This window comes from Macrobrachium nipponense, chromosome 27, assembly GCF_015104395.2.
Source record: "Macrobrachium nipponense isolate FS-2020 chromosome 27, ASM1510439v2, whole genome shotgun sequence".
Classification (NCBI taxonomy): Eukaryota; Metazoa; Arthropoda; class Malacostraca; order Decapoda; family Palaemonidae; genus Macrobrachium; species Macrobrachium nipponense.
In genome coordinates this window covers 35,419,319-35,436,316 of record NC_087216.1, presented here as the reverse complement: position 1 = coordinate 35,436,316, position 16,998 = coordinate 35,419,319, and the positions used below count along the sequence as shown (strand labels likewise).

Below are 16,998 nucleotides of genomic sequence, written 5' to 3'. Positions count from 1 at the left end.
CGTACGATGGTTGAAATGCAAGCAAAAAGGTTTTGTTGTTATCGGATTGGTTGTTCATAGCAAATCAGCTGTTCCTAGCTGTATGCATTTTCCAAACAAGTCTATTATTCTACGATACTTTTGCATTATCTTTTACTTTTATACATTCAACCCCTTCTGCCAGATATATACTTAGCTATAGACTCCGTCGTCTCCGACAGAATTTCAAATTTCGCGGCACACGCTACCGGTAGGTCAGGTGATCTACCGCCCTGCCCTGGGTGGCAGGACTAGGAACCATTCCCGTTTTCTAATCAGAATTCTTCTGTCGCCCGGGCCGGCCATCAACATTGTTGTTGGTTCCTCTCGATTGGTTTTTCTTTTTTCACCGGCAATTGATCTTCTTGGGACCTTTTGACCCGACTTTTGGTGACGTATCTGGATTGTGGATTGGCTACGCTTTTATTTTGTGGACTGTTTTGTGGACTTGATTTGAATTTTTCTTTAAAAATGTCTGACTCTGGAATGGTTGTGAGACGTTGTGTGAATGTAGGCTGTAAGGTGAGGTTGCCGAAAGCTTCGGTAGACCCTCACACGGTATGCAAGGGTTGCAGGGAGTATGAATGTTCTTTTACTAATACTTGTAGGAATGTGAGAATTTGAGTGAGAAAGAATGGAAGAATCTAACTAATTATTTAAAAAAGTTAGAGAGAGAAAGAGTGAGGAAGGCTTCTTATAGAAGTTTAAGTAGTTCGAGATCTGAACTAATTCCTAGCTTGGGATCTTCCCCAAGGGTAAGTATTGCTACTTCTCCTTCCATTGCAGCCCCTTCTCCTATGCAGAACCTGTAGATTTCAGCGAAAGAACTTGCGGATCTAAAAGCAGCCTTCAAGTTGATGGAAAAAACAAAATGGCTGCCATACAAGGTAAGGCTAGTGATTATTCAGTGGACAGTGATATGAGTGTCCCCAAGTGTAGTGGAGGGGGCATCTGGTCGGCTCAGCAACGCTCTAGGTCTAGACCTCTTCCAAGCTCACATGCCCCAGAGGAGAAGGAATGTCGAAAACCGAAAGGAGGTTGTGGAGAATCCCCACCGATCAGGTGTCCCTTCGGCGGTTTCTGGTGGACACCCCAGACTGCCAAGGATCGCTATTGTAAAAGCGTCCTGCGTGAGTGTTTTTCGTCGTCGGGATCTTCATCTCCGAGACGTGATTGGAGGATGGCAGATCGATCTCGGCCACTCAAGAGGATGTTGGAAGGCTCCGACTATTGATTCGAGCCCAGAAAACTTCCCCTGAGGAGTCTCCCTCGGGAGTGAAGAAGGCAAGAAGAGCCATTCTTGCAACAGAGTGAGAAGGAGGCAGGAGGTGGAGGCTATGGACTCCTCTCCTCCTCCTTCCCCTCCTCCGAAGAGGATAAAGAGGTGGTTACGAAGAGATTCATGATGGCGATGCAAGAGCAGATTTCGTCTTTTGTAGGAGTTCTGTCAAAGGAGCCTCCTAGAAGGAAAGACTCTTCCCTTCCGATCAAAGATCCTCCAGACGTATGGAGGTATCTGCCGCCAGGATCGATACTCCTACTCCGAGGTGAGGTTTCCTGTACGAACCTGGATGAACCTTTCAGACGTCTGGCACCGGCCAGGAGTGAGGAGTCACCCAGGAGGCAGGAGCCAAGAGCCAGGAGTGAGGAGTCAACCAGGAGGCAGGAGCCAAGAGCCAGGAGTGTGGAGTCATCCAGGCAGGAGGCAGGAGCCAGGAGGCAAGAGCCAGGAGGCAAGAGGCAGGAGTCAGGAGGCAGGAGCCAGGAGCCAAGAGGCAGGAGGCAGGAGCCAGGAGTCCGGAGCCAGGAGTCCGGAGCCAGGAGGCAGGAGTCCGGAGCCAGGAGGCAGGAGTCCGGAGCCAGGAGGCAGGAGTCCGGAGCCAGGAGGCAGGAGTCGGAGCCAGGAGGCAGGAGTCCGGAGCCAGGAGGCAGGAGTCCGGAGCCAGGAGGCAGGAGTCCGGAGCCAGGAGGCAGGAGTCCGGAGCCAGGAGGCAGGAGTCCGGAGCCAGGAGGCAGGAGTCCGGAGCCAGGAGGCAGGAGTCCGGAGCCAGGAGGCAGGAGTCCGGAGCAGGAGGCAGGAGTCCGGAGCCCAGGAGGCAGGAGTCCGGAGCCAGGAGGGCAGGAGTCCGGAGCCAGGAGGCAGGAGTCCGGGGAGCCAGGAGGCAGGAGTCCGGAGCCAGGAGGCAGGAGTCCGGAGCCAGGAGGCAGGAGTCCGGAGCCAGGAGGCAGGAGTCCGGAGCCAGGAGGCATGAGTCCGAGCCAGGAGGCAGGAGTCAGGAGGCAAGAGTCAAGAGCCAGGAGGCAGGAGTCGGAGACTCGTTCCTGAATTTATGACTCTTCTCCAAATAGGAGCTCCTCTCCTTCAGAGCGTAGGAGGTCTTGGAAGGACTCTCCCTCCAAACGTGAACTTTCTCCTTCGTCTGATCGAGGTTTAGACGAGTTGTTCTGATGACGAACCTCCTGCTAATGAGGGACTCTCGAGTTATAAGGTCTTAGCCTCATTATTGCTTCAAGAGTTTGGAGATTCTCTTAGTCCGGCGGCTGCCTCCTCCTCCTCGTTCTCTCTTTTCGAGCTCGGCTACGGCAAAATCTTCGGCCTTTTGAAAATGAAGCCTGCAATATCGATGAAGAAGGCACTCCATTCTTTAGATTCTTGGATGGACAAGAAGAAAGAATTAGGAAAGATGGTATTTCTGCATGCTCCTCCTTCCAAACTACATGGAAAGAGAGGTATTTGGTATGGGACAGGAGAGACTATGGGTCTTTCTCTGCCTGCCTCTGCAGATGCGGACTTTGTTCCAATTTAGTGGAGGCCTCTAGACGTCACTCCTTAGGATCGGTCAGAGCGACGTGGAGCACTTCGGAGTTGAACCACTTTCTAAAGGGACTTTTTGTCACTTTAGAGGTGTTCAACTTTCTGGATTTTGGTCACTCGGAGTTTCTGGCCAACAAATCTAAAGATCCGGAGTTTGTTCTTAAAAACCCAGAGATTCTCCATAGCGTCCTGTCTTGCATGGACAAGGCAGTACAGGACGGTTCGGGAGAAGTGACTTCCCTTTTTGGTGCTGGTCTCCTGAAAAAGAGATCAGTATATGATCCCTATTATCAAAAGGGGTTTCTCCGAGCCAGAGGACTGCTTTATTGTTCGCCCCTCTATCGGATCATCTGTTTCCTTCTCAGTTAGTGAAGGATATATCTCGCTCACTAACTGAGAAGACGACAAGATCTACTAACACAAACGTCCAAGAAAGGACGCCCTGTAGTGTCGGCGATTAAGAAGGACTCTCGTCCTCCTCAGCAGCCCTTTCGTGGAGGTACAGCGGCTCGTCCCCCTGCCAGAAAGAAGAGCTCTGACAAGAGAGGAAGGTCTTCCTTTAGGCCTTTCAAGAAAACCAAATGACTTGTTGCTCCTTCAAGCACCAGTGGCGCCAGACTCCTGAACTTTGCAGGAAGTATGGGCAAAAAGGGGAGCCGACCTTGGTCATGTCGGTCCTAAAGAAGGGATATGTAATCCCCTTCGAGAACAGCCCTCCCCTAACATCTACGCCTCGGGAACTGTCAGCGAGGTACAGAGACCCTGTAATGAGAAAGACTCCTTCAAATGGTGGAACAAATGTGGGAAAAGGAGGCCATCGAACTTGTGCAGGATCCACACTCCCGGGATTTTACAATCGCCTTTTTCTAGTACCAAAGGCATCGGGGGGGTGGAGACCAGTTCTGGACGTAAGTGCTCTGAATCGCTTTGTTCAGAAAAAGAAGTTTCGCAATGGAAACGCCGCTTCAGTAAATGTCGGGCTCTTCGTCCAGGAGATTGGATGGTCTCTCTGGACTTGCAAGACGCATATTTCCACGTTCCCATTCACCATTTGTAATTGTCAAAGAAATATCTTCGTTTTGTAATGGAGACAAGATTTTTTCAATTCAGGGCTCTGTGCTTCGGTCTGTCTACAGCTCCGCAAGTATTCACCAACCTGATGGCGAATGTGGCAGATGGCTTCACTAGAGGAATAAACATCTCCCTCTACTTGGACGACTGGCTGATCAGGGCCAAGTCGGAGATTCAGTGCTTGGAGGACTTTATCAGTAACAAGGAACATGATAGAATCGCTGGGATTACTCGTGAACCTCGAGAAGTCGCAGCTGATCCCCAGCCAGAGCTTGGTCTATCTGGGGATTCAGATGGATTCTCGGGGTTTTCGAGTATTTCCTTCGCGAGAAAGAATCACTCGAGGTTTGTCGAAAATCTCGAGCTTCTTAGAGAGAAAGAACAGTTCAGCGAGGGATTATCTGAGCCTTTTAGGGACCCTGTCCTCACTAGAAAAGTTCTTCTCTCTGGGGAGGCTTCACCCTTCGCCCTCTTCAGTTTTCCTGAAAGGGGTGTGGAGGTTTTGTTTTGGAAGACGGGACAACTCTCGGACATCTTCCCGCTTCCACAAGAGGTTAAAAGATCATTTGAAGTGGTGGATCCTTCCTCTTCAAAAAGAACGAAGGCGTATCGCTTGCCCTGCAGAACCCAGAGCCAAGTGTTATATGCCGACGCTTCGGAGTCGGGCATGGGGATTGGGGAGCGACGTTAGGAGCAAGGGAGGTGTCAGGCACCTGGACAAGGAACAGGTGTCCATGGCACATCAATTGCAAGGAACTAGTGGCCATACACCCTAGCCTTAAAGTTCTTCGAAGAGATAGTCAGAGGCGGGGTGATACAGATAAACTCGGACAACACACGGCTCTGGCTTACATACGCAAGCAAGGAGGCACGCACTCTTTCTCCCTCTTTCAGTTAACAAGACACCTGTTAACCTGGACAGAAGAAAGAGGCATAACTCTCCTACAAGATTTGTTCAAGGCATCAAGAATGTGAGAGCAGACAGGACTGAGCAGGAGGAATCAGGTCCATTCCCACAGAATGGACTCTACACGAAGAAGTGTGTCGAAGTCTTTGGTCCCTGTGGGGGAGACCTCACATAGACCTGTTTGCGACATTCCTCTCCAAAAGAATAGAGATCTTTTGCTCTCTAGTGGAAGATCCGAGAGCCTTCGCAATAGACGCGTTTCTCCTGATTGGTCGGGTGTGGACGCATACGCCTTTCCCCCGTTCAAGATCCTGGGGGAAGTGCTCAGGAAGTTGTAGCTTCGAAGAACACGAAGTTGACGCTAATAGCCCCATTTTGGCCAGCCCAGGAATGGTTCACAGAGGTACTGGAGTGGATAGTGGACTTCCCCAGATCTCTTCCAAACAGACCAGATCTACTCAGACAACCCCACTTCGAGAGGTTTCATCACAACCTCCCAGGTCTCGCTCTGACTGCCTTTCTCGACCTATCGAAAGGGGGACTTGTCAGAGCGAGGGGCTTTCTCGCAAGGCTGCGGGCTCTACGCTAGAGCCCGCAGAGCTTCAACGAGAAGAGTATACCAATCAAAGGGGTGGGAAGTCTTTTAGGAGGTGGTGTAAGAGTCAGAAGCTGCCTCCTCCAGTACCTCCTATAGTGAATATTGCCGATTTCCTCCTCTTTCTGAGATAGGAATCACACCTTTCTGTCTCAACAATAAAGGGATATACAGAAGCACTGACTGTCTTCATGTAGTTAGGAATCGAGGGTTATATATTGCCAAGCAAACAAAAGGAATCTACACGATCTAATTAGATCCTTTGAAACTTCAAAGGCAGCTACTCCTAGAACACCTAGTTGGAATCTAGACGTAGGTACTGAAATTCCTTTCATCGGATAAATTCGAGCCTTTACATCTGGCTTCCTTCCGCGACGTCACTAGGAAATGCTTATTCCTGGTGTCTCTTGCTACAGCCAAGAGGACGAGCGAAATTGCACGCTCTAGATTCCACAGTGGGGTTCAAAGGAGATGCTGCCATCTGTCTTTCCAGACAATGTTTCTGGCAAAGAACGAAAACCCGTCAAAACCGTGGCCCAGAAGTTTTGAGGTAAAAGGCCTATCTAACCTCGTAGGCGAGAGATAGAGAGGTCTCTGTCAAGTGAGAGCTCTTAAATATTATTTAGAGAGGAAGAGACAGATGGGAGACTTGTCAACAAGGTCTTTTGGTGTGTGCGGTGAAGAACCCCAAAAGACTCATGTCCAAGAACGCCTTGGCTTTCTTTGTGAGAAGCGTAATTACGGACGCTCACAAGAACTGCTCGGAGGAATCCTTCGGTCTTCTAAAGGTCAAGACCCATGAGGTGAGAGCAGTAGCAACGTCCTTGGCGTTCCAAAAGAAAAGAATATGTCTCTAAAAAAATATCATTGGGGAGACTACATATTGGAGGTGCAATTCAGTGTTTGCATCTCATTATCTGAAAGGATGTGATGAGTGGGACCTATGAGAAGTGCTTCTCTCTAGGTCCATTTGGTATCAGCAGATACAGTGCTGGGTCTTGGAGCAAAGACTGATCCTTAAATATTGTGTTTTATCGTACATAAACCCTCTTGTCAGATAGTGCTTGGTTTTCTATTAGCAAGCTCACTGATGTCGCACGGGAGCAATAGTGTCATTGCTGGTAGGGGATCTAAGGGTATGTATGGCTAGTAGGGGAGTACAAAATTTTTTTTTTTGTATATTTTGTAAATGAAAGTGAATTATGTTTCGAGTTTTTGGTTGTTTGTAAGGAGTTCGGGGATAACTCCTTGCAATCTTAGAACTAACATGGATGTTAGGATCAGGTGATCGGGATCGGTGTTGTGCTCCTTGAACAAGGTGTATTGTCATGTTAGTGGAATAGCACCCAATGACAAAGGCCTTTAGGCTCTGCCGAGTAAGTGGATAAGACACCAATGGCAGACCCCACAAGAACCTCTTAGCCATAGATCAATATCTCGCTGAGGCTCTTGAGGCTAAGCAGACTCCAAGGCAGTAGCCGCGAAGTCTTCAGGCCCTAATAAGGTTAGGAACCAAGGTTTATTAATACCTACAACATATGTTGTTTACCTGTCTATTTCAGTAGTTAGCTGTCTCTTACCCACCACCAATGGGTGCTAATCAGCTAAGTATATATCTGGCAGGGAAGTTGAATGTATAAAAATGATATTGTCAATGTTACAAATAAAGTTTTATACATACTTACCTGACAGATATATACGATTAATGGGCCCACCCAGCCTCCCCGCAGGAGACAGGTGGAAGAGAAGAATTCTGATTAGAAAACGGGAATGGTTCCTAGTCCCTGCCACCCAGGGCAGGGCGGATAGATCACCTGACCTACCCTGGTAGCGTGCTGCCGCGAAATTTGAAATTCTGTCGAGACGACGGAGTCTATAGCTAAGTATATATCTGTCGGGTAAGTATGTATAAAACTTTATTGTACATGACAATACATTTTTTAAACTTTTAACTAGAAGATGGGATAGATTAAGAGGTGGAGGAAAAGGGGTTGCTTACCCTAACTAAAAAAATGGAAATAGATACAGAGGAGGAAAAGAGGTTAGCCTATTGTTAAATTTTGGTCTGGTAAATTTAACTTGCATGAAATGTGAGATACATGGTAAAATAATTTTTTGAGGGTGAAAATTTGGGGGTCGCATGATATGCGAGATCGCGTGTTTAGCGAGTATATACGGGAAATATCAAGTGACAAAGTGAAGAAAACTTTGGCATTACGTCCTAACTCCTTTGATATTTTTCCTAACATGACAATGACGATCATTTTAACAAATAGAAAAATAGAAATTGCATATGATTAGATTGGATTATGTATAGAATTTAGACTTCAAGCCAAGCACTTGGTCAGCAATGTCATTCAGTTGATGTATCATAACCCATGACTTTTTTTTTTTTTTTCTTTGCAAAGCAAGTTTTAGTCTCTGCAAGTTATATTTTTACTAAGAAATCAACAATTATTGCTTTCTGCACCTTATGGAAGTAAGCAAATGACGAAAACTTGGTAGCCTTGGATGTCCGGGTGTACTCCTTACCCAAAAAATGGACCTATTATTCATTTACCTGTTCAAGCTTACTACCGTTTGCCACAGGCCTCACTTCCAAACAATTGTGCAAGTAGAATTACAAAAGCTTTCCTTCCCGGCAACTACAGGGACGGGAATGACTTATCATAGCTGCCATTCTTGAAGCCGTTGGACAATGGTATTGAATATTCAGTCAGAAATTTATTCAGAGACAGCTGTTTGTTATCTATGCTTGTGGGAGGAGTCATGATTTCATGTTTACTTCATGTCTAACTTTTAACCCATACATTAGAGTGGCTCTGCACTGGCTTCGTCTGCTTTATTTTACTCTTATTAATATACTTTCTTATAATAACTTTCTTCTAATATAATTGATAAAGAATGCTGCCAAAATTAGGTAGGGATGTAAAGTATACTATGGCTAAGTAATATCTTTGTCAAATGCAAAGAAAAAAGTTATTCCATAAAAACACTGGGACAAAGGCTCTGACTCTCATAGTAGTTTCATATGTCCTGTAGGTAAGTAATTTGTTGATATGGTATGTTTTAGGTATTTATCCTTGCTAAGATATCTGTTAGAAATCTTTCATGTCATCAGACCATCATAAGTTTTTGTTTTCTATTTTCAGGAATATGAAATTGATAAAACCCATGGAATGAATCACTGGACCTGAAGATGTGGCAAAAATGGGAATAAAGAAATATAATGAGCTTTGCAGAGGTATTGTTATGAGGTACGCCGATGAATGGGAAAACCATTGTGTCAGATTGGGAAGGTGGATTGGTGAGTTGTAATTTGTGCATTTGTTCACTATTTAGCAGTGATTGTAACACTTCTAATCTTTACAAGGTGTCCTGTGGATGTATCTTGTTTGGTATGAGTACTTGTGATGGCATGCAGGATTATTTAATACTGTCGGAAGGAATAGATTTATTATACTAACTTACAATTTAGGAACTATACATCCAACAGATTGACTCTTTCAGGCTTCCTTCTCATTTGGCCTGTCATATAACTCACAAGATTCTTTTTTTAAATTATATTTTGTAATGGATTTGGAAGGTTATTTCACAGGCTTATTTGGATGTCTCATAAAAGAACGTTGTGCCAACTCATGATAGAGACTAATGAGGCTTAAGCTCTCTCCTCTGTCCTGGTTCCATTATCCACAGTTAAACAAGGGATCAAAGTTCTTTTTATCTTGACTGCTGTCTTCCTGGATTCCTATTCCTCATCCTTTCTCTTAAATTGCAATACATGAGTATGTAAGAATAATGTTTTATTTTACAATAAAGTAGTATGTTTGTTCATATGACCATATAAACCATCACTTATATTGAAATATGCCTTAGCACAAGCTGGGATTGGTTTTTGAAACTCTGTAACAAGGTAGTTAACTGCTGGTTAAAGGACGGTAAATAGGGGAATACCCTCACTTGCCAAGTCAAGAAGCACTTTTTCTCCAGCCACTGTCAATTGAGGATGTCTTGCTATGCTTCTGGTGACTGCTTAGCTTGAATTTTCATTTTTGTTTTGAGTCTTTTGTATACTTTGACTTGTAGAAAAAGTGTGAATAATGGAAGTGTGAAGGGCATGAGAGTGTATGTGGCCCATCATGCCCTCCTATGAAATGGGTCCCCCACTGTTACTGCTCCTCTGTAGGGATAGGATCTGCAGAAGAGGAAGGCAAGAAATGTTTATCCACTAATTTCTTTGCTGCTTCCATGTGTACGCTGCTCTCCTGGACTGGAGGGGTGTGCCTATGTTAGGGAAGGTGAGAGATTGCTACCATTTGCTGTTATTACTCCCTCAGTAGCTCAATGCTCTATTGATCTTCCAGTAAGTATTTTTCTTCCTGTAGGAGATGTCCTATTGACACTGATCATGGTTAACTGATTTAGAGAATTTCTGACATGGTCTAGGGTAAGGAAAAGTAGTGCTTTCCTTCTTCCTCCTCCTTGTTGTGCTCTTCCATTTCTTCTCATCCTCATTTAGGAAGAAGAAAAGCCCAAGATCTTATTAAAGAAGTCCCTGAAGGCTTTTGAGTGAATGCCTTTACTGGGCTTTGGGAGGTTTTGGTGTTCAGTCACTTCCTTGTGATACATGTTCTGTAGGTAAGGCTGACATGGGTCTTGCTGAGCAAGGTTTGTATCCCAGGTTAACCCATGCTTTTATAACAGGAATGCCAAGGCTATACCTCCTGTGTTTCAACAGCAGCTTATGGGAGAGCCAGTGCCACCCCTATGCTAGATGTGTGGACATTTCCCAGATTGTGTGCACTTATCAGATGGAGTTTGTATGACAGGTCTCCACTATATGGTGCTCGCTGTTTGTTTGTGTGTGAACTTGCTAAACCCTGGGTGCTCATGGTTAGCCAGAGGCCCTAGATGATGTGTGTATGGTACCGCAATGCTCATACTCCTGTGGCCAGTATTTTTATATCAGTGTTCATGCCCAAAAGGAGGTCCATGGGATAGTGGACAAGGGCCTGAAACTCATTTCTGTGCATGGGTTATATCCAGCACATCGCGTAATACCTGTGGTACGGATCATGTGGCACAGTCTTACTTACTATCGTGGACAAAAGTCCGTTCCCGCAGCCATCCAGAGTGAACACGAATCTGCTGATATGAAGCACCGAAGCCGTTGAACAAGTAACTAATGGAACCCAACAGATGTTGCACTGTAAGGGCTTACTGGAAGGGAAGGAGTGGAAAGCAGGTATTTTTCTTGAGTATAGAGGAAATTCTCCATATTCTAATATCGTTAAGAAAGTGATCGCATAGTTTTTGTTTTGACGATAGTACTGGGTTTGAGTGTAAAATGTGCAGTTAAGGAAATGTGCGAAATATATATGAGAATAAAAGTGCTTAAGAAGTCTGTATTCATGAATTAGTATTTCCTATATGTTGTTGTATCTTATTAACATACATGTCTGTCCGCAATATCGATACATAACATTTCAGCAACAGTGTTTACGGTGGTGCTCTATAATATGCAAGCTGCCTCTTTAAAAAAAAAAAAAAAAAAAAAAGCTACCATTTACAGCAGCAGGTTATATCTGTTATATTTAGTTATATTGCGTGATTGAGCCAACATCCATAGTGGAAGTGGGTGTTATGGGTGATGACAACCCAATGCCAGGTTTCAGACACTTGCAAATTATGACTATACGTAATTTTGTTTAGATACTAATACAAAATGAAAGATTCTGATACTTTCACTAATGTAACAAATTCATATTCAGCAAAAAGATGGAAAGAAAGAAGCAGAGGAAAAATATTAATCATAGCACAGAGGTAAAGACCAAAAAATTGATAAGAGAGAGAGTTTCTGGGTAATTGGTAGTCTAATAGACATAACTAGTGAATGATTTTTTCAGTATGTAATATTTAATGGTTTTGTTAGTGATGTGAGTTACTGCAACGACAATGTGCTGTGAATTGAATAACTGTCTACCTGTCCAATTGTGATTATTGCTACGTAGAATGCCATGGTCTCGAAAACTATTAATCCACAAACAGTATTATGGTGTTGACCCCTTTTAAATGAACATAACAGTTTATACCAAAGGCTTAATTTCATAGTCAGCGGATTCGTGTTCACTCTCTGGACAAGCAGAGGGAATGAACTTTTATGCACGATAGTACATGGGATAATTACCACTACCCCTCTCGCTTGATGGGCATGGTCTCTAGGACATGTATGTGGAGATTGTGTTGTTGTACTATAGCTCTGGTGTAAGTTACCATGGTGCCAGGTTTGTTCATGGTTCTTGGTCATATGCAAACAACATAGTTTACAGTATCTCAGTGAGCCATACACATTTCATAAGGTTAAGTAGATTTTGGGTTGGGAAGCAGTGCCCCTAACTACTACTAATGGTTCTCATATTGAAAGTATACTGGCATGCATTGTCATGGGTTTGAGTCAGGAAGAGTTGAGGAGAATGAAGGATACTAGGACAGTCTAATAAATTATTTAATTTTGGCAAGTCAAAAGGAGTAATGGAAAAATACCAGTGATATTGAAAAACAAAGTTTTATTTGATAGAAATTTTGCAGGGTGGTATACCATGAGTAAAATGGGTATGACCATTAATTTTAAAGAATGTTATAATAGAAGTATTAAGGGAAATGAAGTTAAGAGAAGACAAACAGGGTCACTTAAGATTACCAATAATGAGGAGGAAAGTAGAAGAGGAATCATTACTGGAGGGTTGGAAGGGAAAAAGTCAGAGGAAAATTAAAGGCGTAATGATGAAGTTACATCTAGTTTGGTCATAGAAATGGAGATACATTATGGTAACTTAACAGATGAAACACAGTGGAGTGATTGTTTGATAGAGAAAGAAAAGGAAGAAATAAAAAAGTTCCTTATTGACTTGATTGCAAGTTGAGGTATGTAAAATATACAAAAGAAACCCAGCTAAACCAGTACTAGTAGGATTTTCTTGGAGTAGTACATTTAATGAAGTTGTAGCAATGGATGTGGGAGAGCTAGAACAGAGAAAGTTCTTGGTAATGGTGGATATAGCAACGAAGTATTGTCAGGCGTTTTGGATAAAAGATAAGAAACCAAAAACTATTATAAAGGCACTTTCTGATGGTTAGTTTGCTATATTTGGAGTGCCTGCCAAAATAATGTCAGACAGTGGGGGAGATTTTCAAAACTAAAAAGTAAGGAGGATGGCAGAAAGATGGAATATTAAAGTATTTGCCACAACATCGGAATCTCCATGGAGCAAGTGATTATGTGAAAAGACTGTAAGCATAATATTCAAGGAAAGTTTAAGATGATAGAGGATGATGAAGTGGATTGTTCCATAGCATTAAATGGGTAGTGAGTGCTAGGAACTGCTTAATAAATAATGGAGGTTTCTCTCCTAACCAATTAGTATTTGGAAAAAACCCTTCTTCACCTAATTTAATGGGAGAAGATAGTTAAGTCCTGCAAGCAGAGAAAAGGGTATGGAAGAGAGGATAGTAAGGGATACACCAAATGCAGTGCATAAGGCAGTGAAGTGTTTATCGAAAATGAGCCTTGTAATAAAATAAGCATTGCTTTAGATAAAAATTCAAGACTTAAATTTGAAGAAGCAGTAGTTGGAGATAAGGTATTCAATAAGAGAGAAATTGAAAATGAATGGAGAGGACTTGCTCAGGTAGTGGGATTATCAGGGAAGACAGTAGTTGTTAAACATGGAAATTCTTTAAGAGAAGTTTCTAGAATACATGTTACTAGGATTCAAAGACTATCACCTGAAACAGAAAAGATACCTAAAATGGATAAATTACATATTGTGAAAGGTAGATCCTGTGCCCCAAATGAAGGGAATGTAGATAGGCAGGAAGGAAAGGAGATAATATGGGCTGGAGAAGGAATGCAGACACAGAAGATAAAGAAAGGGGTGTGGTATAAGAAACAGTGGAAGATGACTGGGAAAGTGAGTTAATATATGAGATACCCAAATTCGAAAAGGGAAACGGAGTTAGAGGTATAAACAGTGATTCAGGACAAGTAGAAGAAGGGACTAAATTAAGTCTTTCAGGAAAAAGATAAGCAAATCTTTGGCTGATTCATACAATGTACAAGACACATTCAAGTGACAAGGGATGGGTTAACTTGAGGGATTGTAGTCGTGTAGAAAAAATTGAAGATGGATAGATGTTGCTTGGATTTGAAAATAGAAGTGAAATTGAACATAAAGAAAAAGAACTACCAAGTTGTATTGGAAACAAAGTATATGAGGAGATAAGTGATGTCGGACACAAAGCTATATCTACAAGATGGATAGTAACTGAAAAGGTAAAAGGGGGAAGATTAGTAGCTAGAGGTTTTGGAGAAGAGATGGCTGAATGGGAAAAAGACACTCCTACATGCAATACTGAAATTTTAAAATTTTGTTTGACAATAACAAAATTGAAATATTGGAACTGTGATACATTAGATTTTAAAACTGCATATGACAAGGTGATGAAATACAGAGAAAAATATACTTAAAACCACCTAGGGAAGATGGTTGGAGTGGATTATGGAAATTGAAGAAAACTGTTTATGGGTTCTAGGTGGTAAAAGTAGTGGAGGGGCTTGAAGGCGAGAGAAGTAGACTAGAACGTAAGAGTATATTCTTGGGGAGAAAAGACAATGAATTGAAGGGTAGTGTGTGTACACATGTAGATAATTTTTGCTATGGAGGAACTAAAGGTTTTTTAAAGAAAACACCATTGGGTAAATTGCAAGTAGGAGAACAAGAAAGTGAAAGTTTTAAGTATATAAGAGTAATAGTAGAGCAGAAGGAGTCCAAGAGTACTTGGACTCAGCAGGAAGTTACAAGAGTCCTTTTTCCCCTTGCTCACATTTGTGATGGATTGTGACCTATCCAGGTGATTTCAGTTTCCAGTAAGTTGACTGTGATGACCTCCCACTCTAGGAGTGTCTTCTACATAAATAGAGATTGTTTGCATTTCCTTTGTAACAAATAACGAAGTGAAGGGTGTTGAATCCCGAACTCATACCATTTGACCTCTAGTTTACTACCTTGTTACCAGATATCATTGACCAGTTTCAGCTTTTGCAAAGGAATACTTTTAGTTAATAGGCTCTGGTTTGTATATTTAGAAAATATACAAAATACTTTTTACTGTATTTTTGTCAAAACATTTTTCTAATAATAAAGGGCCATGCTAATTTATTATTATACTTTGTGCTGTTCATTTTGACCTTTTCTTGACCAACCTAGTGGAAGAATTAAAGTACAGTATATATAAATTTAATTTGAAGTTTCTCTGTATTTCAGACTTCAGAAATGATTACAAAACGCTCTATCCTTGGTATATGGAGACCATTTGGTGGATATTTTCACAGCTATATCAGAAGGGCTTTGTGTATCGTGGCTTCAAGGTGATGCCTTTTTCAACAGCTTGCTCCACACCCCTCTCAAATTTTGAAGCTGGCCAAAATTACAAAGACACTCAAGATCCTTCAGGTTAGCTGGTATATAGTTTTTCTTAGCTGTATAATGTTGTTTCTTCAATATTTGATTTAGCTCATGGGTTGAATATTCAATTTGGTAATTCTGTGGACAGTATTTCACTTTTCTTTGTCTGCTTAATACCCTTAGTTTGTTTCTGCCAAGAGCCTTCAGCTAGTTCAAGTTGAAGTTAGAAAGAGAAAGGAAATATAAGTTGTTAAAAGAAGACTGTTAATATCATTGTAATAGCTTTGAGAAAGAATTGTGTTGTTACTTGTGACATTGGTAACCACCCAAGAGTACTTTTGTTGCTGTAATTGAAAATATGTAATAGGCTCCTAGTGAGAGATTGATTTTGATTTAAAATACATTGGAACAATTTTATTATTCCAGATAGGTTTATGTTAGAAGACGTGTCATCATTGGTCAATTACCAGTTTCATAATAGTAATATACTGAATTAGCAAGTTGAAGCTTATTTATTCAAAATACATACTAAAAAAAATATATAACATTTATTTGATACAGACTTCTTTTATTTCAACCGTTTTCTCTTATTCATTTCTATTCACATTGCCAGCAGAGTAAGGCTTTAATTTTACATTTATCTGATTGCAATATTCATATATCTGCTATTTATAAAACCTTGAAACTGAATAACCTCCTCCTGTTAACTGACTTGACTATGAAATGTGGTTTATGTTACCAGTTTTGTAATTAATGTTGCAGTGGTAGTAAACTTTCCAATCATTGGTGAACCTGATGTTTTGCTGGTGGCATGGACAACCACTCCCTGGACATTACCCTCAAATCTTGCCCTGTGTGTCAATCCTGAGCTTGATTATGTCAAAGTTCAAGGAAAGGTAAGTCTACTATACAATATGTTTAAAAATAAAAATGCTTATTGAGTTCTGCTTCATTTATGCATATTCACTTTTACAATTTTATGTAGAGTAAAATGTTTCTCGTGTGTATTTCTAGTAAGAATATTTTTTAGGTAACCAGTTCATGTTGAAAAGTTCCAAATACCCAAATTTTGTGGTAAATCTGGTTTATACTCAGGTACAGTTTTCTTCTTTCACAGACTAAAGAAAAGAATGGTAAGTACATATTGATGGAGGCCCGACTTTGTCAGATGTTCAAAAATGAAAGTGAATATGAGGTGCTGCAGAAGTACAAAGGGAAGGAGCTTGAGGGGATCCGTTATGAGCCTATCTTCGATTACTTCAAAAAGGTTGGCCTTTATTCATTTTTCTCTGTTGGTTAATATCTTGGTATAAATGCTTACAAGACTTACAATGTAAATGTTGAGATTGGTTTCCACATATAGCTTGGCTTAGCATGTTCAGTAGTATTTTCTTAAATATGTAATTTTGTAAATGCTTCAAATAAGTCTTTTGTGTGTTGTTTTAATATTTTATGAATTCTGTACCCTTAGAACAGTAATATCTGCAGTTACCCACATAACAATTTTTCTTCATTGTCATTTACGGATTTTTTATTAGCTTATGAAATTTATACTTTCAGAAAGAAGCTAATGGGGCCTTTAGAGTGCTGTGTGATGGCTATGTAAGCAGCGAGTCTGGCACAGGTATAGTCCACCAGGCCCCATACTTTGGTGAAGATGATTTCAGGATAAGTTTGAGTTATGGTATCATTACTCGTGATGAAGAGCCCATTTGTCCAGTAGATGATGCTGGTCGATTTGTCCTTCCTGTAACTGACTTCAAGGGGGTTCATGTCAAAGAAGCTGATCCTGATATCATAAAGCTTCTAAGATCTCGAGGGCGGCTTGTTCAGGCTGATCGAGTAAATCACAGCTATCCCTTCTGCTGGAGGTCTGATACGCCACTCATTTATCGTGCTGTTCCTTCTTGGTTCATCAGAGTGGAACAGATGCAGGAGAAGTTGTTAGCAAGTAACGAAAAAACATATTGGGTTCCTAGCTTCGTCAAGGACAAAAGGTACCTGTTACTCTGTTTTTATAACAATAATCTGTTACCCTTTACTATTCATTTATATCTGCATTGTTTTTTGTAGTTAAATCCATCATTTGATTTCTTATCAACATGAGTTTTTGCTTCTCTATATAAGA

The 16,998-nt window shown here is 41.7% G+C and overlaps 1 protein-coding gene across 1 annotated transcript in view; it reads left to right on the top strand.

Moving 5' to 3' along the window:
• The window catches only part of LOC135201013 (isoleucine--tRNA ligase, cytoplasmic-like), a 132,384-nt gene that overhangs the window by 18,429 nt on the left and 96,957 nt on the right, over nt 1-16,998 (top strand). The window contains 6 exon segments of the mRNA XM_064229832.1: nt 8,559-8,588; nt 8,590-8,713; nt 14,730-14,918; nt 15,633-15,766; nt 15,988-16,137; nt 16,431-16,867. Coding sequence (XP_064085902.1) covers nt 8,559-8,588; nt 8,590-8,713; nt 14,730-14,918; nt 15,633-15,766; nt 15,988-16,137; nt 16,431-16,867 — 1,064 coding nt within the window.